Source organism: Periplaneta americana, chromosome 8 (genome assembly GCF_040183065.1).
Source record: "Periplaneta americana isolate PAMFEO1 chromosome 8, P.americana_PAMFEO1_priV1, whole genome shotgun sequence".
Classification (NCBI taxonomy): Eukaryota; Metazoa; Arthropoda; class Insecta; order Blattodea; family Blattidae; genus Periplaneta; species Periplaneta americana.
Window position 1 is genome coordinate 21,828,867 of NC_091124.1, and position 27,012 is coordinate 21,855,878.

The following is a 27,012-nucleotide window of genomic DNA, read 5'->3' on the forward strand; positions in this document are numbered from 1 at the left end:
CACTAGAACATAAAAAAAAAAATTGTGAATACGTGGAAACATGCAATACAACACTTGTCATAATAGTAAGTTAGTTTGGCAACTCGTCATAAGATAATTTTCTAACTTGGATTTGAAAGATTTCAATGTTCGGCAGCCCTTGACTTCAGGCGGCAGAGAGTTCCAGTGACGAGAGGTAGCAACAGCGAAAGATGAGGAATACAGAGATGATGTGTGAAGTGGTACTCTGTTTTGCACATCTCCCGAGTTTGGGGTCGTTTGGGCCATTCTTTCTGGGTGTTGCACTTTTCACAAACAGTAGTACATAAGGAAACCTTCAAACTATAACATTAGTATTCTATTCTCCTTTTTTACTTTTTTATGGTACAATATTTGTGTGTTTAATAATATTTAGGTATATAACGAAAATAAGAATGTTCTCTTCTACCGTTAGTTTGTTTCCAAGTTAGTCCTGTCAGATAAACTGTTAACATCGATCAAATACCAGGTTTTGCAAACTAATGTATCGTTAATATGGCTACCTATAGAGTTGCAAATCCTGCTAACTGCTCTGTTCGGCTGCAAAACCTGCTATTTGCAAATTAATATACAATATAACTAATTACCTATTAATCATATATTTCTGAGCTGTAGGAAGACACACTAAATATTTTTTCCCCATTATTTAAACTAGAAATCATGCCTCTAGCATCTGTGGATAAGTTTTTACACAATTTTTCTCATTTGCCAAAATTCATCTAACTTGCAAATAGCTGGTTTTGCAAATTGGCTACTCGTATACACTAGACCAGCCGCGGCGAAAATGCGACTCACGAGCACATTGTGGCTCGCAGTGCATTTCCCTTGCTTCCTACCTACAACCCCCACCCTCTCACTCACTGGAGTCAAACTCCGTTCCATGTGTATTTGTCTCTGACCTGCGAGTGGCGTATCGTCGCAATGTCTCTCTCGAAACCATGTACCTCTATAAAAACGAAAATTTCAAGTAGGATGGGAGGATGCATTTTTTTTGCTGACAATATGATGAGAATATTAAATGTATGATTTGTTCACAAGTATTACTAGGAAAACGGTTGTATAACATAGAACGGCATTATAAGTTAGTACATGTTAGGCCTACTGATGAAACATTAAAAGGTTAAGTGATGTTATTGTTGTTGTTGTTATTATTATTATTATTATTATTATTATTATTATTATTATTATTATTATTATTATTATTATTATCTCTGTACGTCGATCCTTTTTCAGCAGATGTGCGAATAATGCGGTTAGATCTTCAAATTAAATTCACAGATTTACAATGTGATGTTAAATGAAAGCTAGCTGTAAGGACTTGACAAATGTTGAACTTTTCAAATCTTTGGCAAAAAATAAATATCTGAAGCTTCGTTCTTTCGCTTGCTCTGTTGAAGCCATGTTCGCTACAACCTACGTTTGTGAAAAATTATTTTCAACAATGAAAATAGTAAAAACCAAATTTAGATCACGACTGACAGACAAATACCTTCGTGATCAACTACGACTGGCAGTAAGTGACATAATTCCTGATTTTGAAACTCTGTCGCAGAGACATTCTGAAGACAATTAATTTTAGCTTGTGATAATGTGTCATATGTTTTCTTGTTCATTTCTTTCTTCGTTACACGTACTAAACATTAGTTTGTAGCCTTGTATTGTATATAATTTTATTTAAGTGCTTGACGTAAGGAAAGTGAAAAACCGTTAATGTCAGACAGTTGCTTCTCTTCCCCTTCGGGTGTCCGCCTCCCTCCATAGGTGCTATGCACGTTGCAGCTTACACAGTGGCTCGGCGCACGATGGCATTTTCGCCACGGCTGTACTAGACTGTGGTAATATGTTGACGAGATATTCGCTTCGATTTTCTGTTTAAATATTACATATCTATGCTGAGAAGGAAGAAATTAAAACCATAGTCTCTTATGAACCGCGCTACAAATCATGAAACATTTTCGCCCGCTCAGCAATATTAGCCTATGTCTCTCACTATACAGTTCCAGACAAAAATTCTAAGTTCCAGATTCAACGCATTGCGCATGCTCGGTGCTCCAAAGTAGTGATGCACACGAGATCGCTACGGCAGTTACTGAAATTCATTTTATTCCGATTGTTGCCGTAATCCGAAAGGCATTTGAAAACGGAAGTTGCGATGAAAATTGATCTATTTTTAATAGTAAATGAATATTTATAAATCGTGCAGTAAAATAGAATGATGGTAAACGAAATAACCTGCATAATTCATAAAAAAAAAACTTTCCTCAACAGTACCCGAACCCTGAACTCTGCGAGCTAGCACAGAGCTATCGAAATGCTTGCAATGAATTGTCGTATCGGGGGTGGTTGTACTGTATCATCTTTGTTTAATAATTACTCTCAGACATTAATTTGATCTTATTTTCGGATTAATTTCGTGCTTTTTACATTAGTAGTGAAATAATTATAATCCGTGGCGCTACAGCCCGTGAAGGGCCTAGACCGACCAGCCGGCTGCTGGCCTCAGGCCCACATGCCGAAGCAGAGGTGGACGATCATCCAACCAGAATGGATGTATCGTGTGGTTAGCACGATGATCTCCCCAGCCGTTATAGCTGGTATTCGCAACCGGATTTCGCTACCTATCGTATCTCTCCAAGTGCATCACGATGCTGGGTGGGCACCGGTCCCATACACTGGCCGAAATTTCATGAGAAAATGTCTTCCCCCATGAGGACTCGAACCAGCGCGCATTCCGTAACGCGAGTCCTAGGCGGGATGCCTTAGACCGCGACGCCATGGCGCGGGACCTTAGTAGTGAAATATCTTTCTGTAATACCATTCAAATAATAGGGAAAACTCGGCTAATTCCGCAGTAGGGTAATTCCGCAGTAGTGCATATATGATTTTACTGCGGCTTTACAATAGCGTGAACGTAAGTTTTGAGAGGCTGTCAACAGGAGGCATGTCCTCTGCAGTACTATAGAAAAAAATCAAGATCGGCACCTCTGTCGGCAATACAGTGAAACATCGAAAGTTGGCTGTTTTTCGTGTTTTGCTGCACAGCTATGAAGAAAGCGAGCATTGTTACATATAAATTGTTCCTTTTACGTTACTTTCATAATGTATTTCATAATTATTTACGACTGCGGAAAGAGCCAAGTCCTATTGCGGATTTATCCGCACTGTCGCGGAATTACCCGAGTTCTTTTTCAACTGTATGTACAAGTCCACACCTGTGGAGTAACGGTCAGCGCGTCTGGCCGCGAAACCAGGTGGCCCGGGTTCGAATCCCGGTCGGGGCAAGTTACCTGGTTGAGGTTTTTTCTGGGGTTTTCCCTCAACCCAATGCGAGCAAATGCTGGGTATGTCTACATACCTTGATAATATTTTTCAATAAACATTTTGATAAAAATATGATAGATTTACTTCTTAATATTGCTGAATTAGCCGAGTCTCCCCTACTGGTTTGATAACCGTTGTTAAATCGTTGTGGTGTGAATGGTGCTGTGTAAGGGTCTTCAAGATTCGGGCCATTTTTTTCTCGGATTGTAATTTCTGTTCTGTGACTTCAACTAAGAACTTAATCCTTTTTCTTTAAATTAATGTTTTGTGTTCCATATGTTTGCAAAATAAAATGACTTAATACTAAGTTAGAAATTGAACAACTACAGTCGAGCCGTTCTTATTTCCGGCAGCAAATCACACGACAGCTTCTGGTCAGCTGACTCGCTGCTTCACTGGCAGTGGTTGTCAAGGTTATGCAGACGACATACCGCTTCCCGTTCACGGTGGATGTTACTGTGTTGTCAAATCTACCCTTGTACTCTTAACGAAGTTTTAACACCTGTCTAGTCTTAAACATCAAACGAAAAATTATTTCCTACGATAAATAATTAGTAATATATAAATACATAATATTATATATTATTGTTATTGTTGATCCTAGCATCCCAGGACACAGAAGACTTACCATGTTGTCCTATAATTGGTTTTTCCGACCATTTGAAGTAACGATTTTCGTAAATACAGAAACAATATTAGAAATTACTAAAATGGGAGAAAGCTGTAAAATATAATAAATAAACATTTTTTATGTGAATGAATAACTAAAACCACACAACCTGTAAATTAAGTAAAATATGTTAGTATTAAAAATTTTGTCATGATAAGTCATTGCTACATAAAAAAATTACACGAAGAACCTTGCCTAACGGTATTGTTCAATTTAGAGGTGCTACGCTTAGATCGCTACAATCATTGTTAGTACCTGCCGCCGCCATAGTTCTCAGTTTATTTTCTTCTTTGCCGGATTGTCCGTACTTCTCTGTCATTATTTGAGAAACCGTGAACTTGTTCACATCACACGCATCAGCTGTTCTTTGCACCACTTGCATTAAAGGCAATAAACTACCCTTATTTTCACGTTCATTTTCGAAATAATCTCTAACGCTAAGAATCATTTCTCTGCTTTGCGAATTGATGGTCTTTCGAATCCTCCGCGGCATTATGATGCTGAAAACTCAGTGATAACACAGCACTAACAACAATAAAACTGCACTACCGACTGATTGTTCGACAACCAGCTATTAGAACTGCGTTCGTTCACTATTGGCTTGACAGAGATTTAGCAACACCGCTATTGCCTACCTTCGTCGCGCCAAAAGTCGAGAAGGCGTGGCCACGCGGAAATAAGAACGGCTCGACTGTACAATATACAATGTCCTCATCTCTTTTTTAGTTGTCGAAATAATCCTGTTGTTGTAAATTCTGTATAATTCGAGCTTTCACTAATTCGGACTGGATTTCTTCAAATTAGCAGAGCGTTCCTACCCGCTCTGAAATTAGTATGAATTTCTGATGTTGTACTGTATTAAAGGCTTGTCAAACTGTAGCTGCTATTTAAACTAACGCTAGGCTATAAATAAATGAAAATAATGTATAACTTACAAGACAGTTGAGAGTAAGTCAATATTCAACCCCGTGAAAGGAGTCAGTCAGTAGCAAAGCTAAGGTGTAAATACTGGGTAGGCTGAAAAAATCTGCTTACCTTGTATATTTTTATGCTCGACCATGCCGAAATGTAGTAATTATACACCTGGTAGCAATCCTTTAATGCATGCCATTAAAGTACACCTATTCATTAAAGTACAGGTGTTCAGCCAGTGACAACTCAGCTTACAGGTGTTCAGCCAATGACAAGTCAGCTTTGTACCGTTATAAAACCGCAAGTATCGATTATTCTCGGATATGCAATCGAAAGAGAATTAGCGAAAAGTCACAGAAATCCGATGCTGTCGCAGAAGGTTATGTTCTGTTACTATAATAATTAGCTTTAATTGTAAATAATATTCAAATAAATTCAATTTGTCATCTTGTTTTTCAATGTCGAATTGAATAATCAAGGATATATCAAGTTTAACGGGATTACATCAAGGTCAGTGACATTATTGTTCCTCGGAAAAAATCAATACTTTCGCGTCTGCGCACATCTCACAATTCACGACCTAGAACAAGGTCACTTCCGATCTTGTCAGATACAAATAAAGTGTATACATCTGAATAATTTCAAGTTAGAAATATGGTCGAGCATAAAAAGTCGTATGAAACTCGCCTATAATGGTAATTAAGAAGATCGTATGAAAATTATGAAACTCGCTTGCGCTCGTTTCATAAACACCCATACTCGCTTGTTAATTACTATCATTATAGGCTCGTTGCATAATGTACTATTATAGAGCAGATGTTTATCGACTTTTCTATCAAAATTGTTAGTGATACAGACCCTACAAGAAGATGATGACCACTCTTTTTCACTCCCAAACAGAATACAGGTAAAACAATACAACTTATTTGTCTCAGAGCACCCTGTTAGCCAAGGATTTTTTTATACTATGAAAATTGAAAATTTCTATTTTATTTCCTCCATGCGCTATTTTAATAAATGAAGAGTCCACTGCAAGAATGATGGATGTCACTTTCTTGTCGAAAATGAACCAAGACTGTCAATGCATAGCTTAAGACATATAGAATGTACATAGAGAGTTATATGGCATTAACACTGATAGTCATTGTCCAGTAATGATCGGAAAATCACAGTTAAGCTTTGAGTGCTAAGTATTTCAAACTTTCAATTGCTTCTCCTGCAAAATGTATTCCAAATGACATCCATCATTCTTGCAATGGACTCTTCAAATGCAAGTGTTGTGTCGATCTCCTATCTTTGTAAGAACATTTTGTTTCATACGTCCATCTTGAAAACGGTTTCTCTTTTAATTCTACAAATAATTACCAAGCGGGGGCTTACCGAGTTTGAACTTAAAAAATACTTTTGTGCGAGATCGTGCGTATTTGCTTGTTTTCCGCACAGAACAAATACGCGGTAAGTGTGAAATACCACATTCAGTATTCCCAACTTAACACACATAACAATTTCCCTCTTCTTACCGCTTAAGTGCGACATTCATTTTACTGCTTTAGGCTTTTAACATATTATTTTTAGAGACGTTTAATATAGTAATAATTATAAATTGGAAACTTACCACTGCAATTTCACCTAAATTGCAATGTTAATTATTGTTTTTAAATATTTGCAAAAATTAAGTAAAGTCTACTACTCCACGAAACTTATTGCATTCCTGATACAAGTAACATTAAGGAAGCCGTGAAAAAATGAACAAGATTCCAGATGCGGATGTTATTACTGCAATATGTTATATAAACAATATTGTTGAAATATTAAAATGAAAAATAAATCATTACATAACCTTACCGTTTGTTTTAAGTTCGCATTTATAGACTGGGGGGAAAAAAAGACAGACGTATATCACGGCCTGCTGGAGTATAGTAAACACAGAAAACATTTTATAGCAACAATGTTGAAGAAAGATATTTTGGTTTTCCGAAGTTGCCGTCATTAAACAGAAACCAAGATGGAGATTTCATTGCAACTGATTAGAAATTGGTCTTTCAGGTATGTAATAAACGATCTTCGCACAAAAGAATGTACGATACACGAGCGGTATGTTTGTTTTCATGTTCTCGGAAAATAAAAAAGCTCAACTATGTTTCGCTTTTTCAATGTTTTCCTCGAACATGAAAACGTCAACATACCGCTCTTGTAATGTATATTACTATATTTCAAAATATTTGATTGTTTCCATGTATTTTCCTGTTATGTAAAGTGAAACGTTTTACCTATCATATACAAATAACTGTTGAATACAAACACACACACAGACGACAAACAGAGACACACGCAAGCTATAAACAACAAACGTGACACCAAATAAGAGTGATCTAGGGAGGAAAACTTAAAACAATTTATAAATTTGGAATAGACTTCATGCATGTAGTATTACATTCGTAATGGGGCATGCAGTTATACAACAATTCATAAAAAGACACAGACACACACACATAGACACACACACAACCACACACAGAGACACAGACATACAGACACAACACACACAGACACTCAGACACACACACACACACACACACACAGACACTCAGACACACACACACACACACAGACACTCAGACACACACACACACACACACACACACACACACACAGATACTCAGACACACACACACACACACACACACAGATACTCAGACACACACACACACACACACACACACACACACACACACACACACACAGACACTCAGACACACACACACACACACACAGACACTCAGACACACACACACACACACACACACTTTTATTGTGTTGTGTTCCCCTTCAAGAGATTCGCCACTGGAATCAACGCCGACTTGAGGTCATGCTGGCAATAAAAACCACAGGGCTAATATTACATAACTGCCAACCTTCCACAATAGTCTGTGTCCGTTCATAAGGCTTTTCACTACTGTAATACTATACTTTTTTTTGTTTGGGTACAATAGGCTATAATGAATGTTAACTGCCGGGAAGAATTTCTTGAGTAGCTATTATTGGCATCCTTGGCACTTATTGTAATCTACGCTGTAGATTCTAGAGTATGGTCGTGGTAGCTTTTTTTTTTCACAAGGGGGAAATGCTTATCATGAGGTACCCTTTTCTCGCATTGCTCTTATCAATTTTCTGTTGACACTCTAGACGTTTCAATATGCATTTCATTGTGACAACGCTTATCATTAGTTTTCTGCGGCAATACCGAAAAAATAACATTTAAATAGGGCATGTAACAACAGTAAGAACCAGCTTCAACCTCTATCACAATTCCACTGAAGTGTGTGGCTCGTAACTTCTCCGTAAGACCAATAGTAAATTTCCTCGATTGTACAAGATAATGTCCAATAAGGTGTAGTTACGAATTGGCCAGCACGACCGATATTGTAGAGTAAGATTTTAGTTTGTATTCCGTTACTTCGATGTGAAAGTCATATTTTCGAGGTACAAGAGTAAAAAATGGTAACTTTTGACATGAAAGGATTCTGGTTTATTCTGACGTCAATGGGGTACCATGGAAACAAGTGTAAATGTAATATGAACTTCCAGCCTCTGCTGCGTGTTACGTTGGTCGGCAAAGATTACGTCATATAAGCCTAAAATGCAGTCTGCAATACACAGCAAAGGGAAAGTAGGAGAGTGAGGATACCTAGACAGCTTACCGTTTAATAATAATAATAATAATAATAATAATAATAATAATAATAATAATAATAATAATAATAATAATAATAATAATAATAATTTATTGCTAGAACAAAGTTAAGTTACGTATTTTTTTACATATAAAAATCACTATAGCGCCCCCAGAAAGAGTACATACTCATGCTCAGGGGCATTCCACAAAATTTTAAGACTTTCTGTTAATGAACACATAAAAAGTAAAAAGAGAAAAAGATAAACACAGATATTACAGTAATTGAAAAACTATTTTATGTTTTCTCCATAAGCAATGATTTTTAATTGATTTTTTTTTAAATAAGGAGCATCAGCAAATTGATGTTTGGTAATTTAGCTGTTATCTTGTTATAAAACCTTGGACCGAAGTTTCTACTGTAATTATATTCTACAGTTGTGGTAGCCTACATTTAGTTTCTGTCAAGCATATGTTGTCTGATATTTTAGTTTTATATTTATGTGAATACAAATTAAATGCGTTTTAGTTTTTATGAACGAAATTCAATAAGACATTCTTATAAATTTGATGGATATCAACTACTTTAGTCCACACCTGTCACACCTGTGGAATAACGGTCAGCGCGTCTGGCCGCGAAACCAGGTGGCCCGGGTTCGAATCCCGGTCGGGACAAGTTACCTGGTTGAGGTTTTTTTCGGGGTTTTCCCTCAACTCAATACGAGCAAATGCTGGGTAACTTTCGGTGCTGGACCCTGGACTCATTTCACCGGCATTATCACCTTCATTTCATTCAGAAGCTAAATAACCTGAGATGTTGATACAGCGTCGTAAAATAACCCAATAAAATACTTTAAATTATGAATACAACAGTTGTGAGGGATAATCAAGAGGCTTATTAAGATATTATTTTACTCTTTTCTGTAGCAGGGAGGTACTATAAGCACTACCTCATCCTATAATGCCGTATTGTTGTATAGCTTGTACTAATGCGAGATAAATCAGTCGTAAAGCAATGAACTAGTAATCATGCCTTACTTCTCTGCCCTGCTTGTGTATTAAAGGGTTGAGTCTCGAGACACGAAATGCCGACCACTGACGTACAGTCTTAGAAATAATTGATGACACACAGATATTTTCAAAGTCCCAGAAAGGAGGCACTGCGCATGATCAGAGGAAGAGCGACCAGATTTACAAGCGAACCACTAACTGAAGTAATAGCACAGTCTAGTATATACAGTCGCGAAGCTCAATACATAGTAAATATGCATCCATAGATAGTTGCTAGCCACTAGGAGCGCTAATATCGCCCCATCACAGACAATGCGAAATAGTACCGGCACAGTGTATTGTTCCTAGTACCCTCATAAACTCAAGCTTCGTGACTGTATATATCGTACCTTTATTGCTAAAAAGTGGAGCTGCCCCATTTCACTGATGATTCCCAAGTATTATAGAAGGATTAAGATGAAACAATTGTTTTTGAAGATGGTCGATCAAAATTTTGTAATTTTTAATGATATTGAGGTTATGCAATAGAGCGAAGCTTCTCAGAAAATAGTATTTTGTCGTCATATCCTTCACTTATGAAATCACATTACAAGAAGTGAATTACAATTTACCAAAATCTGTTTTTTTTTTAATTTTACTTGTGATCTAAGCTACCTGTTTAAATAGGGTAAAGTCGATGACCATTGAATTTTTAGTTTAAGATCGATTTTAAAATATTGCGAAGTAAAGTCGATCACTGTTTATGTTTTTAAAAACAAATGAGTGTATTAGGTATATTTTATTTGTTATAAGGGGTGTAGAAACAATAATAACCTATTATATAATTCTGTAGGATTATATAGTGTATATTTTGTTACTGTGATCATACAATTCGATACAATTAGGCCTATAGGTCTCCACTGTACAAACGTGACTATGATTGTCAATATATAAAACATACCAACCAGATTAAATAAATAAATATCAACAAACAAAGATTTAAGAATTCATAATTTACATTGAAATACCACACTTCAATTATAATCTAAAATGCTATTCAACATTGTTTAGGTTTATGTCAGATGTTTTTGAAATCTTCCCCTCCTCATGTCACTTTAGAAACTGCGTTGTTCCCATCTTCAGGTACAGAGGGGTATACAAAATACGTTCCTTTGGCAGTGCTTCTCTTACGCAAGAAATTAACCATAAATTCGTCTTCCTCTTTCCCCCACTATCCCATCAATATGAGCTATACTATGACACTTTTCTGTTTATAAGTGTTAGTTGGAGGTATTTCGATGAAAAAATGTATTCTTCCTGCTGGTCCTATCTGCTTCGAGTAGGTCGATGGCATGATCGACTTAACCCTACAAAGGTACAAGTTTTTTGAAAATAATAAGTTTCAATACTCACATTTACGAACTGCAAAACTATTATTTCAGGATACAATCTCAACCAAAAGTACTTACGTATACTTCTTGTCTCCTTTCACTGCTGACGATAATTTAGAGTTTGTAAGACTCTGTTTTCATTTAAGAGAAGAAGTTGAGAATAACAATTTTCACTTCAACGGTAATTACACAGTGTTCCCATTGTTGGCATTCGCAGGCTTTTTGTTGTCCCTCTCGCTTACATTTGCAATGTCAGGCAATGAAGTCAGCATAACAAAATTTTAACAAGTATATAATTTTCAATAAAAATCGCAAATGATCGATTATACACCCACTGGTCGACTTTACCCATTTCTACGGTACTAGACTGTGGTAGTAGCATTCGTTCTGTTTCGTTGTATGTCGTCCTAAGTACCAGAACAAGTGCCAGGGAAAAGAATTTGGCGTAAATAAGTGGTATGATAAAAACTTTTCCACCACCAAGAGCCGCGCCATGAATTATTTCTAAGACTGTACGTAATTTGGGTGTTAGGGGAGACGAAAATCCTTTGTGTGATGACGTAGCATTAATTAGGTTTCAGAATTGATGCGAAGTACTCGTCATCTGTTGTCATATTTTTTACAACATTTCGCTACCAACATTACGTAAATCTGTCAGGTGCATAGTTCAACAGCTTGGATATGGTACGCTGCGCTGAATCATTGTCTCTGCTTAGATTTCTGACACGTGCAATGTAAATAGAGTAGATGATTGCCTCATTTCTAGTCTGCAAGTATTCATTAAAATATCTAAAAAAAAAAAAAAAAGTTTTATTCATCGGGGAAAACAAAATATATAAAATTCAAGGTTCAGATGAGCTAGCGACAAAGAATATGTATTTTTTTTAATTGATTTATATTGTGACATGAAGATGATGCCAGCGAAATGAATGCTGCGTCGAAAGTTTCCAGCATTTGCTCTTAATATGTTGAGGGAAAATCCAGAAAAAATTACCTCAACCAGGATTGTAACTAAGCCTACTCGTTTCACGGTCATACATGCTAACCATTACTCCACAGCGGTGGTAATAATAAATTTAAAGGACATGCGTACATGTTAAAGGACATATTTCGGGCACTGTTAGAAATATCTAAAAAGAAAAATAGACCTAAATTGAAAAAGTCTTGTTTTTTAACCCATAAAGATGTACCTAATCCCTTAACGGAAATTTCAGCCAGTCACACCACATTGTGATCATTCTTTGAAAAGTTAAATAAAATTTAAAAAAAAGTCTGTGAGTTAAAACTTACCATAAGATTCGGATCGAACTTTTTATAAATGGTTTTGAAAAATAATTAGCCACAGCACTGATTAATAAGCACTATTGTCGTTTAGTCAACTGTTCGAAGACAGGTTTGAACCTCACAAGTTACACCAATAAGGCATCACTAACGAGGCAAGTAAGCCAGGAAATAATGGGTTTGGGTGGTCAGTTGCTTTCTCCCTCCATTATATACATCGCTGACTAGCTACATATCGTCAAGTGAGACGTACTGCCTGATAATAATAGATGTACAGATCCAGAAACAAAATTCGGGCCACCTGAATTTTCTAAGTTCCAATTATAACATACTGTCTGTACATATCAGCGAAAACCTCAATTAGAGGTAATAATATAGGGACCGGATTTTTATGTAATTTCATATTATATTCCTTTCAACTTAACCGTATATAAATAACAAATATTTGCGAATCTTGTAATTACCATTAATATAATCAAATTTGATACTATATATTTTTACATATTTAGCCTACCCCACATTACATAATATTATGGCTTGGTATTACATAAATCTACATATTTAGGGGGTTTATTCATTTTTACTTCTCTGAAAGGAAAAAAAAAAAACTTCTGCTGGGGAAGTTTACAATTTGAAATACACAGATTTAAAAAGCCTTTTTACCTACCTAAGAAAATATATATTTCGGCACGAAACACAACGTCCTTAGTTCCAGGCAAACAACAGTTATTAAATGCCTATAGTTTGAGGTTTTAGTAGGTACTTTGTTTCTTACAGGGAGCAGCTAAAATGCATGTGTCCCACAACTCTTATTTTCTCCTAATCCAGTAAAGCGAAACAGTGCTTGCAGTTCTGTTGTATCATTCATTTCGCTCGGTCCTCTAATTTTTGTACTTACAGTATAAAGTGAAACTGAGTTTATCTACTGCTTTTAACTAACTAAAATGGCTCCTGTATCTTCAACCCTAACGACAAAAATAAAATCATGAATTGCGATGGACGAAGCTTTCACTACAGATGGAAAAATAGTAAGGTGTCAAGTGTGTGCGATAAAAAAGTCGGGTGCTCTATAAAATCACAACTGGAGAGTCTTACCTTTCCTATACCTGCCAGATATTGATATTAAATATTTTCATGATTTTACATATTTTGGTACATATTCAGCCTATTTTTCTTACATAAATATGCACATATTTCACACCTTGATATTATATAAAAATCCAGTTCCTAGTAATCATCACCATCGCCATCACGAGTTGAGCCGGTAAGCCCGTTCCGTCTCCGTTAGAACTGTTCTCTCCAGCGAAACCTAGGACGTCCAACATTTCTCCTTCCTCTTGAAGCATACTGGAAAGCTTTCTTCGGAATTCGGTGATCCTCCATTCTTTCTAGATGTCCATCCACCTATTACGTTGATTTGTTAACCTTTGTGTTATTCCCTCTAACCCTAATTCTTTTCTGATCTCTTCATTCCTCTTATGTTGTAATAAAGAATATCCCGCCACTGAACCCAGGAATTTCATTTCTGAGGCTTCTAATCGTCTTTTGTCTCTTTCTGTTAAGGTCCATGTCTCTGCTCCGTAAAGTAGTACTGGAAGGGCTACTGTTGTAGTTTTAACTGTGTTTCTTTCGTTGTTCTTTTTCCTAAGCTCCGTCTAATTGTTCCACATATACCTTGAAATCTATGCATATTTTCTTCCATATTTCTTTTCTCCATATAAGAAATGTTGCGTCCTAAATATTTAAAATTATTAACTTGTTCAATAATTTTGGAGTCAATAACTATTTTCTTGTTTTAGTGTATAATAGTTTTAAATTACAGTTTTTGGTTATTTGACTCAGTTTATAAGCTGCACTTTTTACAAGTGTTTCATCTAAGATAAAATCATAGTTTAAAATATTCAGCCAGTCATCAATGGCTTTGTTAAGAGAGGTAATACATCGGCAAATATTATTATTGAATTTCCAAGTTTATAGAACCCTATTTTACCCGAAGGTATATTAGGGCTGTAGTTAAATCATACATATCTTAGCCCTGTACAAATATTTACATAAAATATATACATATTTATGACATAAAATACACATATTACATTAAATGTGTATGACATAATAACAATCATAGTTATATTATATACAAATATGTGGATGTGAGATAAAATAGATATAATACATAGAAATAGATGCACAATATATGAAACACAGACATATTACAACATACCATACTTTACCAGGATACATCACGCACAGACTTGTTACATAAAAAATAGGTGAGCATTTCGTAGTAACATACATATTACTTTTAAGGACATATATGACATAAAAATAATATGAAATAGCTACATGACATACAAATGCATGCACAACACATAGACATATTATATAAAATACACAGACCAGACAGAAAAAAAATGAAAATACATAAAACATAGGCCTATATATGATATAAAACAGTGATATTATAGCTATTATTATTGTGATTATTCGTATTATTGTTAATAGTAGTAGTAGTATCTCCAGAAATGCATGTAGAGTGTTAGTTGGGAGACCGGAGGGAAAAAGACCTTTGGGGAGGCCGAGACGTAGATGGGAGGATATATTAAAATGGATTTGAGGGAGGTGGGATATGATGATAGAGACTGGATTAATCTTGCACAGGATAGGGACCGATGGCGGGCTTATGTGAGGGCGGCAATGAATTCGGGTTCCTTAAAAGCCATTTGTAAGTAAGTAAGTAAGTATCTCCTTTTATTGCAACCTGTTTTGCCCTGTGGCATGTTAGATTAATGATAAAAAAAACTGAAAATATATATACAAACAAAATTAGCCTAACACATTCATACACCCTTACTAATTGCATTAACTACAACTTCTCTTACTATGGCAGAAACACATAAACTAGTGAATTGTGAATATGTGATATGAATTTCTGAAATTCTCTTGAACAGCATTTCAAGAGAATTTAAGAAATTCAAACATTCAAACATCCAAACGTCCAAACATCGGCAAGTAATATTTAACTAAGTGCAAATAGATTCGGGCCCCCATCAGTTCAGACTAGGCAAGTTATAGGCAAGTTACGGCGGAAATAAATGGGAAGTTCGTGTCTACGCGCTGGGAAGAAGCGGAGTGTGCCACGGGCCTAGCAACGGCCTAATTAATATTTTTAGCTTTCATTGTGTGCAGTGCGACCTTAACCTACGGTTGCTGGGAAGACGTCAGATACAGTTTTAATGACTCGCAGATAACAGTGTGATACTGAAACGTGATATAACACGTGACTTGTTCTTTTTTCAGCTTATGTGCCCATCCCCGACGCGTTTGAGAAATACATACGGAGGATTCCTTACATGCACGATGAGGAATACGTAGCGTCCAAACTCTCCTCCAAGGACAAGTCCAAATTCCTAGTTCTTCCGTAAGTATGATTGCTTTCTGAACTTCTTTCTCACATGGCGATATCATAAAAGATTGTCCTTCTTCAATGGATATCTGAATATTCGTGTATATCACTTGTTTTTTCTAATTATGCAGTCATATTTTTTTTTAATTTCTTATTTAGCAAGATTGAGGAGATTATTATTATTATTACTATTATTATTATTATTATTATTATTATTATTATTATCCTAGACTCTCAGTAGGATAAAAAAATAATCCAACTTGAAATTTTGTTAAACTCAATGGTAACTTCGTCTTGTGGTGGACAAGGGAGCGGTAGGGGGTTTTCTCTCGGGTTTCTTTTGTTTCCACTCACCATTATTATCATTCCAAAAGTACTTCACAACCACCCTCAATCTATGAAGTTCGAGTCAGACCTCCAGAAGAAATAATATATGGTTGAAATTTTCCACGCTCGTGTTTAATAGTCGGACTTTTCGTCCCGGAAACCTCGCACCTGGAATATTTCGTCACACAAAAGAAAAGAGTCACTGGGACATTTCGTCACACAAAAAATAAATGTCACTGGGACATTTCGTCATACAAAAGAAAAATGTCACTGAGACATTTCGTCACACAAAAAATATCACTGGGACATTTCGTCACACAAAAGAAAAAGTCGTCACTGGGACATACTTTGTACGTTTCCTAAGTAACTTCACAGGATCTGATTATTATACGTTTTCTAAGTAACTTCACAGGATCTGATTGTTGTACATTTCCTAAGTAACTTCACAGGATCTGATTATTGTACGTTCCTAAGTAACTTCACAGGATCTGATTATTATACGTTTCCTAAGTAACTTTACAGGATCTGATTATTGTACGTTTCCTAAGTAACTTCACAGGATCTGATTATTATACGTTTCCTAAGTAACTTCACAGGATCTGATTATTGTACGTTCCTAAGTAACTTCACAGGATCTGATTATTATACGTTTCCTAAGTAACTTCACAGGATCTGATTATTGTACGTTTCCTAAGTAACTTCACAGGACCTTATTGTTGTACATTTCCTAAGTAACTTCACAGGATCTGATTATTATACTTTCCTAAGTAACTTCACAGGATCTGATTATTGTACGTTTCCTAAGTAACTTCACAGGATCTGATTATTGTACGTTTCCTAAGTAACTTCACAGGATCTGATTATTGTACGTTTCCTAAGTAACTTCACAGGACCTTATTGTTGTACATTTCCTAAGTAACTTCACAGGATCTGATTATTATACTTTCCTAAGTAACTTCACAGGATCTGATTATTGTACGTTTCCTAAGTAACTTCACAGGACCTTATTGTTGTACATTTCCTAAGTAGCTTCACAGGATCTGAGTGTTGTACATTTCCTAAGTAACTTCACAGGATCTGATTATTATACGTTTGCTAAGTAACTTCACAGGATCTGATTATTGTACGTTTCCTAAGTAACTTCACAGGATCTGAATGTTGTACATTTCCTAAGTAACTTCACAGGATCTGATTATTATACGTTTCCTAAGTAACTTCACAGGATCTGATTATTGTACATTTCCTAAGTAACTTCACAGGATCAGATTATTATACGTTTCCTAAGTAACTTCACAGGATCTGATTATTGTACGTTTCCTAAGTAACTTCACAGGATCTGATTATTATACGTTTCCTAAGTAACTTCACAGGATCTGATTATTGTACGTTTCCTAAGTAACTTCACAGGATCTGATTATTATACGTTTCCTAAGTAACTTCAGAGGATCTGATTATTGTACGTTTCCTAAGTAACTTCACAGGTTCTGATTATTATACGTTTCCTAAGTAACTTCACAGGATCTGATTATTGTACGTTTCCTAAGTAACTTCACAGGATCTGATTATTATACGTTTTCTAAGTAACTTCACAGGATCTGATTATTGTACGTTTCCTAAGTAACTTCACAGGATCTGATTGTTGTACATTTCCTAAGTAACTTCACAGGATCAGATTATTATACGTTTCCTAAGTAACTTCACAGGATCAGATTATTATACGTTTCCTAAGTAACTTTACAGGATCTGATTATTATACGTTTCCTAAGTAACTTCACAGGATATGATTATTGTACGTTTCCTAAGTAACTTCAGAGGATCTGATTGTTGTGCATTTCCTAAGTAACTTCACAGGATCTGATTATTATACGTTTCCTAAGTAACTTCACAGGATATGATTATTGTACGTTTCCTAAGTAACTTCACAGGATCTGATTGTTGTACGTGTCCTAAGTAACTTCACAGGATCTGATTATTGTACGTTTCCTAAGTAACTTTACAGGATCTGATTATTGTACGTTCCTAAGTAACTTCACAGGATCTGATTGTTGTACATTTCCTAAGTAACTTCACAGGATCTGGTTGTTATACGTTTCCTAAGTAACTTCACAGGATCTGATTATTGTACGTTCCTAAGTAACTTCACAGGATCTGATTATTGTACGTTCCTAAGTAACTTCACAGGATCTGATTATTGTACGTTCCTAAGTAACTTCACAGGATCTGATTATTGTACATTCCTAAGTAACTTCACAGGATCTGATTATTGTACGTTCCTAAGTAACTTCACAGGATCTGATTATTGTACGTTCCTAAGTAACTTCACAGGATCTGATTATTGTACGTACCTAAGTAACTTCACAGGATCTGATTATTGTACGTTCCTAAGTAACTTCACAGGATCTGATTATTGTACGTTTCCTAAGTAGCTTCACAGGATCTGAGTGTTGTACATTTCCTAAGTAACTTCACAGGATCTGATTATTATACGTTTGCTAAGTAACTTCACAGGATCTGATTATTGTACGTTTCCTAAGTAACTTCACAGGATCTGATTGTTGTACATTTCCTAAGTAACTTCACAGGATCTGATTATTATACGTTTCCTAAGTAACTTTACAGGATCTGATTATTATACGTTTCCTAAGTAACTTCACAGGATCTGATTATTGTACGTTTCCTAAGTAACTTTACAGGATCTGATTATTGTACGTTCCTAAGTAACTTCACAGGATCTGATTATTGTACATTTCCTAAGTAACTTCACAGGACCTGATTATTATACGTATCCTAAGTAACTTCACAGGATCTGATTATTGCACGTTCCTAAGTAACTTCACAGGATCTGATTATTGTACGTTCCTAAGTAACTTCACAGGATCTGATTATTGTACGTTCCTTAGTAACTTCACAGGATCTGATTATTGTACGTTCCTAAGTAACTTCACAGGATCTGATTATTGTACGTTCCTAATTAACTTCACAGGATCTGGTTATTGTATGTTTCCTAAGTAACTTCACAGGATCTGATTGTTGTACATTTCCTAAGTAACTTCACAGGATCAGATTATTATACGTTTCCTAAGTAACTTCACAGGATCAGATTATTATACGTTTCCTAAGTAACTTTACAGGATCTGATTATTATACGTTTCCTAAGTAACTTCACAGGATATGATTATTGTACGTTTCCTAAGTAACTTCAGAGGATCTGATTGTTGTGCATTTCCTAAGTAACTTCACAGGATCTGATTATTATACGTTTCCTAAGTAACTTCACAGGATATGATTATTGTACATTTCCTAAGTAACTTCACAGGATCTGATTATTATACGTTTCCTAAGTAACTTTACAGGATCTGATTATTATACGTGTCCTAAGTAACTTCACAGGATCTGATTATTATACGTTTCCTAAGTAACTTTACAGGATCTGATTATTGTACGTTCCTAAGTAACTTCACAGGATCTGATTGTTGTACATCTCCTAAGTAACTTCACAGGATCTGATTATTATACGTTTCCTAAGTAACTCCACAGGATCTGATTATTGTACGTTCCTAAGTAACTTCACAGGATCTGATTATTGTACGTTCCTAAGTAACTTCACAGGATCTGATTATTGTACGTTCCTAAGTAACTTCACAGGATCTGGTTATTGTACGTTCCTAAGTAACTTCACAGGATCTGATTATTGTACGTTCCTAAGTAACTTCACAGGATCTGATTATTGTACGTTCCTAAGTAACTTCACAGGATCTGATTATTGTACGTTCCTAAGTAACTTCACAGGATCTGATTATTGTACATTCCTAAGTAACTTCACAGGATCTGATTATTGTACGTTCCTAAGTAACTTCACAGGATCTGATTGTTTTACATTTCCTAAGTAACTTCACAGGATCTGATTATTATACGTTTCCTAAGTAACTTCACAGGATCTGATTATTGTACATTCCTACGTAACTTCACAGGATCTGATTATTGTACGTTCCTAAGTAACTTCACAGGATCTGATTATTGTACGTTCCTAAGTAATTTCACAGGATCTGATTGTTGTACATTTCCTAAGTAACTTTACAGGATCTGATTATTATACGTTTCCTAAGTAACATCACAGGATCTGATTATTGTACGTTCCTAAGTAACTTCACAGGATCTGATTGTGGTACATTTCCTAAGTAACTTCACAGGACCTGATTGTTGTACGTTTCCTAAGTAACTTTACTGGATCTGATTATTGTACGTTCCTAAGTAACTTCACAGGATCTGATTGTTGTAGGTTTCCTAAGTAACTTCAAAGGATCTGATTGTTGCGGGTTTCCTAAGTAACTTCACGAAATCTGATTGTTGTAGGTTTCCTAAGTAACTTCACAGGATCTGATTATTGTACGTTTCTAAGTAACTTCACAGGATCTGATTGTTGTAAGTTTTCTAAGTAACTTCACAGGATCTGATTATTGTACGTTTCCTAAGTAACTTCACAGGATCTGATTGTTGTAAGTTTTCTAAGTAACTTCACAGGAACTGATTGTTGTGGGTTTCCTAAGTAACTTAACATGATCTGATTGTTGTACGTTTTCTAAGTAACTTCACAAAATCTGATTGTTGTAGGTTTCCTAATTAACTTCACAGGGTTTGATTTCTGTGGGTTTCCTAAGTAACTTCACAGGATCTGATTTCTGTGAGTTTCCGAAGTAACTTCACAGAATCTGATTGTTGTACGTTTTCTAAGTAACTTCACAGGATGTGATTGTTGTACGTTTCCTAAGTAACTTCACTGGATCTGATTATTATACGTTTCCTAAGTAACTTCACAGGATCTGATTATTGTACGTTCCTAAGTAACTTCACAGGATCTCATTGTTGTACATTTCCCAAGTAACTTCACAGAACCTGATTGTTGTACATTTCCTGAGTAACTTTACAGGATCTGATTGTTGTACGTGTCCTAAGTAACTTCACAGAATCTGATTGTTGTACGTTTTGTAAGTAACTTCACAGGATCTGATTGTTGTACGTGTCCTAAGTAACTTCACAGGATCTGATTGTTGTACGTTTCCTTAGTAACTTCACAGGATCTGATTGTTGTACGTGTCGTAAGTAACTTCACAGGATCTGATTGTTGTACGTTTCCTAAGTAACTTCACAGGATCTGATTGTTGTACGTTTCCTAAGTAACTTCACAGGATCTGATTGTTGTACGTTTCCTAAGTAACTTCACAGGATCTGATTGTTGTACGTTTCCTAAGTAACTTCACAGGATCTGATTGTTGTACGTTTCCTAAGTAACTTCACAGAATCTGATTGTTGTACGTGTCCTAAGTAACTTCACAGTATCTGATTGTTGTACGTTTCCTAAGTAACTTCACAGGATCTGATTGTTGTACGTGTCCTAAGTAACTTCACAGGATCTGATTGTTGTACGTGTCCTAAGTAACTTCACAGGATTTGATTGTTGTTCGTTTCCTAAGTAACCTCACAGGATCTGATTGTTGTACGTGTCCTAAGTAACTTCACAGGATCTGATTGTTGTACGTTTCCTAAGTAACTTCACAGGATCTGATTGTCGTACGTGTCCTAAGTAACTTCACAGGATCTGATTGTTGTACGTTTCCTAAGCAACTTCACAGGATCTAACAGTTGTACATTTAATAGATTTCGACTTCTAAATCATGATTGACCTACTTCATCTATCGATCAGAATCGGAGATCAGTGATAATTAATCGGCAAAATTATGAAACTTAGCAAAATCAGTAATATAAAAAAGAGAAAAACTGTTAGGAAACCTTATAAGTAAGCTATCACTACAGTTATAAAACTTAATAAAATCAGTAAGCTAAAAAAAGCTTAATAAAAAGACAATTTTTTGGGAATTTAAAATAACTACTGAAGCTTTCCTGGAAAATTTTTATTATATGAGTTCAATCTATTATAAAACTTGACAAAATCAATAAGTTAAACAATAGCTACAAGGACAATTTTACGATTTAAAAGTTTTCGGAGAATTTTCATCACTACCAACATGCAAACATACTTGCATCATGTATTAAAGGCGCTTTGTTCGGTTCAAGTTTGTCGAGTATGGTGAAATTCGATATTCGCCGATGTTCTCTCTGGAGGAGGAGGTCTGTCGTGTTTGTTCTGCCTTGTTATAAAAATATTCGCTGTTTTCCACTCCCACTCCTTCTTGTTTTAGCCGCCCAAGGATTTTAGCACAGATCTTGCGATTAGTTTTCAATATGAAATAAGGCGAAGTTTGTAATGTCTCTTTCATGTTCGAATATTGCAGGAGAGCAGGATACATACATTATATTCTAATACATACGTAGTCGCTGTTGTAGACTATACTGCATCAGGAGAGATATGTTTAAATAATTATTTTAAGAGTGGCGGAAAAATTCATAGCCCGGGGCGTACAGCGTTGTAACCTAAGTTGACAGTTCTAAGGTACCATGTCATAGTAACTAAGGGATTTTTCCAGTCCACTAGAGGAAATATCAATTTAAAACTGCAGTACAGTCTTTTTTTTTAATTATCTTAGGCCCAATTGTATAAAACTCCCTGACTAAAGATCAACTTTGATCGAAGATCGAAAAGTGAACCGAGTTCAGACACTTCTTCTATTGTATAAAACTTTTCTGCGATCAAATTACCTTGGTTCAAATGCAATCTAAGTTCACGTGAAAAGGATTTGGCAACATCGCATAAACAGGTGAAATACGTGATGCGCGGACCATGTTATACAGGTTTGTTCAGTGTTGCCAATCTAGCGACTTTAACTCTTTTTCAACAACAATTTCTTTTTAACTTTTATATTGCTTAAATAGGGATTTAATGACCTTTTTAGCACCCCATAGTGACAAAATGTAAGCTTTCTTTGTTGATAATGAGAAATCTAGCGACTTTATAACTACTTTTTGGCGACTTTCCGTACACTCTGTTGCAGACATTGGTTTTTTTTTTGTGCAATGTAAATAATGGCGGACAATAAGAAGAAGGCTGATTGTTCTCCAAGTTGTTATCATGTTATGGTGTTTGATAATGCTAAACATAATAAAGCTTTATAAAACGACAATTTTCGTTTAGTAATACAGTTAATTGAACATTTATGAATGTACCTATCATATCCATTAATAATTAATGGTTATTATAAACATAATATAATTATAGGTTATGTTATTTGATACTGCTGAACACGATAGAGCCTTATAAAATATAAGAATGTTTGTGTATTAAGGCAAAAAATTGAAAAAAAAAAAATATATATATATATATATATAAATGTACCTAACATATCTATTAATATTAATAATAATGGATATTTTATTTGCACAATCTGTCACTCGTATATTTCAAACAGAAAAGAAATAACTGAACTTGGATCATCTAACTTAATCGGAGAAATTTCTCCAGTCAAAGTTGGCTTTAGTTTGAGACAAATTAATCTCAGATTAGACTTTATACAACACAAAATTCCAAGTTCAGCTGAAAGAAGGATCAATTTAACCTCTGATCTAAGATTAAATGGTTTATACAATCGGGCCTTAGTAGGTTATTTTACGACGCTGTATCAACAGCTTAGGTTATTTAGCGTCTGAATGAAATGTAGGTGATAATGCTGGTGAAATGAGTCCGAGGTCCAGCACCGAAAGTTACCCAGCATTTGCTCATATTGGGTTAAGGGAAAACCTCGGAAAAAACCTCAACCAGGTAACTTGCCCCGACCGGGAATCGAACCCGGGCCACATGGTTTCGCAGGCAGACGCGCTAATCGTTACTCCACAAGTGTGGACTGTACAGTCTTAGAAAAAACTTTTGTTACACAGATACTTCATAAGTTCCAGAAAGGAGGCATTGCGCACTACGCATGATCAGACATACAACGAAACAAAACTAATATTACCTCAAAGTAGTCGTTCTCTTGTGAACCAGGTCGCTCGTCCTCTGATCATGCGCACTGCTTCCTTTCTGGAACTTACAATATATCTGTGCGACAAAACTTTTTTCTAAGACTACGATCTCGTATCTCTTAGGCTTTTTACACACTTTTTTTCAGCAGTGCTTGTCTAGTGCGCTGCTAAGCATTTCATAGAATGTAGCATCACTTCAGTGCTCCTCATTTCCTCTTACCACTTGGAAAATGAAAGCGCTGGAGTGGTGTTACAATATGCTTAGAAAAACGCAAGTGTGTGAGAAGTCTTATTCATTCTGACACGGCTCGTGGTGGTCGTTTTTCAGTCAGTTGCTTTGTTGTGCCGAGTTAAGGAAGTACGTGGCCTTACTATTACCGTTATGTATTCTACTGGCTGTCACTAAACTATACTTAAACATTCAACCTAGGAAGAAATCACTGAATTACATGATGCGGTATGTCAAGGTGATCTTCTTTCGCAGACACCGAAGAAATCGGCCTCGGAATGAAATAGTAGCACAGTCTAGTATATACAGTCGCGAAGCTCAATACGTAGTAAATATGTATCCATACATAGTTGCTAACCACTAGGATCGCTAATATCGCCTCATTACAGACAATGCGAAATAGTACCAGCACAATCTATTGTTCCTAGCACCGTCACAACTCAAGCTTCGTGACTGTATATACTAGACTGTGATAGTAGCTTTACTGCTGCAAAGCTCATGCAGTCCAGTATTTATGGTATCAGTGGAATGCCTGTTGTTAACAGTGAGAGGACAGAGATATAAAGAAGTGTCTTCTTAAAATAATATCTATTCAGGGGGTAGGACCTAGTCGTAGCTAAATAAAATAGTAGGCCTACTAGGGCGCTTCGCTAAAAGTTTATTATGAATATAATAATAAATTAATAATAATAATAATAATAATAGTAATAATAATAATTATTAAAATGGATTTGAGGGAGGTGGGATATGATGATAGAGACTGGATTAATCTTGCTCAGGATAGGGACCAATGGCGGGCTTATGTGAGGGCGGCAATGAACCTCCGGGTTCCTTAAAAGTCAGTAAGTAAGTAAGTAATAGTAATAATAATAATATTAACCCGAGATTTGAACTTAGGTCCGCTGTCGCCGTAAGCCAGCTTCCTACCAAAGCGGCTAAGACAGACACAAAATCTGTTTCATGTGTCCCTAATATAGACATTAATTAATCTTTCTCTTTTAAGGGAAGTGGCGGACAAAGCGAGAGTCCTATACCACATAAAGGAATACTCAACTCTCCTCGATTCTTGCAATATGGCAATGGAAAGCTGGATCCGCATAGCTTTGGATATCCAGGTAAGTACTGAAATCCATGCTTAGACGGATTTCATTTTTTTATATTTGTAAACCTAATTGCTCATTATAATCACACAAGGGAAAAAATTGTAATGGTGCGAAAAATAGATTTCAGGTTTTTATAAGGATACACGTTTTCAACAGCCATGACGCCGGGAATGAAGGTTTCATTTATGTTTTCTGCCATTTCTCAACGATTGCTCCTGACCTATTGAGACCGATTTTGTTCATATTCAATATCCAGTAATTTTTAACGTGAAACGTTTACGTTCGAAGGTCAAATGCATAAAATGTTACGGAATTTTCAATATCTGACGTCACTTGTTTAGAACCGTTGTTAACGAGAAAGACAGGCTACGGCGCGACGTCACATTCTTAGTCATAACATGGTCAACATTGAACAAGTTTATATATAAATGCACATTTAACATGAGTTTAATATAGCGATTCCTTTGTTTTTTTTAGAACTTTGAACATGTATTTATATTAGGCGATTGTCAAGATGGCCATGACTAGACCATGAAAACCACGTGACTCAGATTCGTGCCGAAGCCTATCCTCGTTAGTAACGCTTACAACGGATCAGACTCTTGCATTGATATGGTATTTGCTAGAAGATTAGATGTCATTTCATATACCGCTGCTGACACACTATAAAATTTAATTATGCTTCATTTTAGTTCCCGTTATTTTACTTTCCTACATCAATTTTTGTATACAAGAGACAATCAGTAAGCTTCCGGACTGCCCTGAATATAGGCAACACACAGGATACAGGAAACGGAGAAGTTATCTACAAGGGAGACGCCTGGAATCTATACTAAATGCATCACTTGAAAGGCAGAGAAGAAGACTAGCCGCAAGGCGTGTATGGAGAGATTCCAGGACCTTCAAACCAACTCTATCTGTATCAGCGGGAGATTCTACCTTTTTCCCTAGAGTTGGCGCTGATATCGCACCAGCATCCGAGAGCAGAAATACTTTCTAGGAGACTTTCCAACGAATCAGGATTGCTGTTCCATCGTTCACGGGTGCTCGATTACACTGACCTCTAGCGTTTGAAGGTGGAATTATACGCTAACGAAGCGCATGCTCGCAGAAAAACAGACCAGGGAAATTCGGTCAGTGTCCATTCTTTATCATTCCTATTCGCTGGTAAGTCTGTCCATCAGTGGTAGATTTTAGGAGACCAGCGAGATCAGAAAGTTCTTAAAAACTATAATGACTGCCTTATACAATCCGTCACTGAGCAATGCTTACCTTCCTGTCTACTCGTGCCGCACCAAAACATTACTGTTTCAGCCGGTGAAGGTGGAGTGAGGTGTTAAGGTATAGCCTGTAGTGACTCGAATGAGGCATTAATGCCCAGGACTAGCATAAACTTTTCATGCATTTATTTATTTATTTATTTATTTATTTATTTATTTATTTATTTATTTATTTATTTATTTATTTATTTATTTATTTATTTATTTATTTATTTATTTATTTATGCCTATAACAGGGCAAGCCCCAATTATAATAGACAGTACAGATATTCGTTTACAAAAAAATAAAAAACATACATAACATGGAAAAAAAGAGATGAAACAGATACAAGTGTAAATAAAAATTAAAATGGAAAATGAGAAAAGGAAAGAAAAAAAAGAACAGACAAATAGATACTACCTAAATAAGAGATACAGATATAGATACAAAATAAAATACATGAAGAACAGTTAAATATAGATATCATAGCCAAAAATGTAAAATTTACAAAGATCCTTTGAAT

General features: G+C 35.8%; 1 protein-coding gene across 3 annotated transcripts in view; it reads left to right on the forward strand.

Moving 5' to 3' along the window:
- Positions 1 to 27,012, forward strand: part of LOC138704564 (L-asparaginase-like) — a 79,648-nt gene that overhangs the window by 10,715 nt on the left and 41,921 nt on the right. For 2 of the 3 annotated variants that reach the window (XM_069832598.1, XM_069832599.1), the window contains exons 2-3: positions 15,554 to 15,674; positions 25,130 to 25,241. In XM_069832598.1, the coding sequence (XP_069688699.1) occupies positions 15,554 to 15,674; positions 25,130 to 25,241 (233 nt within the window). The remainder of the gene's footprint in view (positions 1 to 15,553; positions 15,675 to 25,129; positions 25,242 to 27,012) is intronic. The other variant, XM_069832600.1, reaches the window with a different exon arrangement.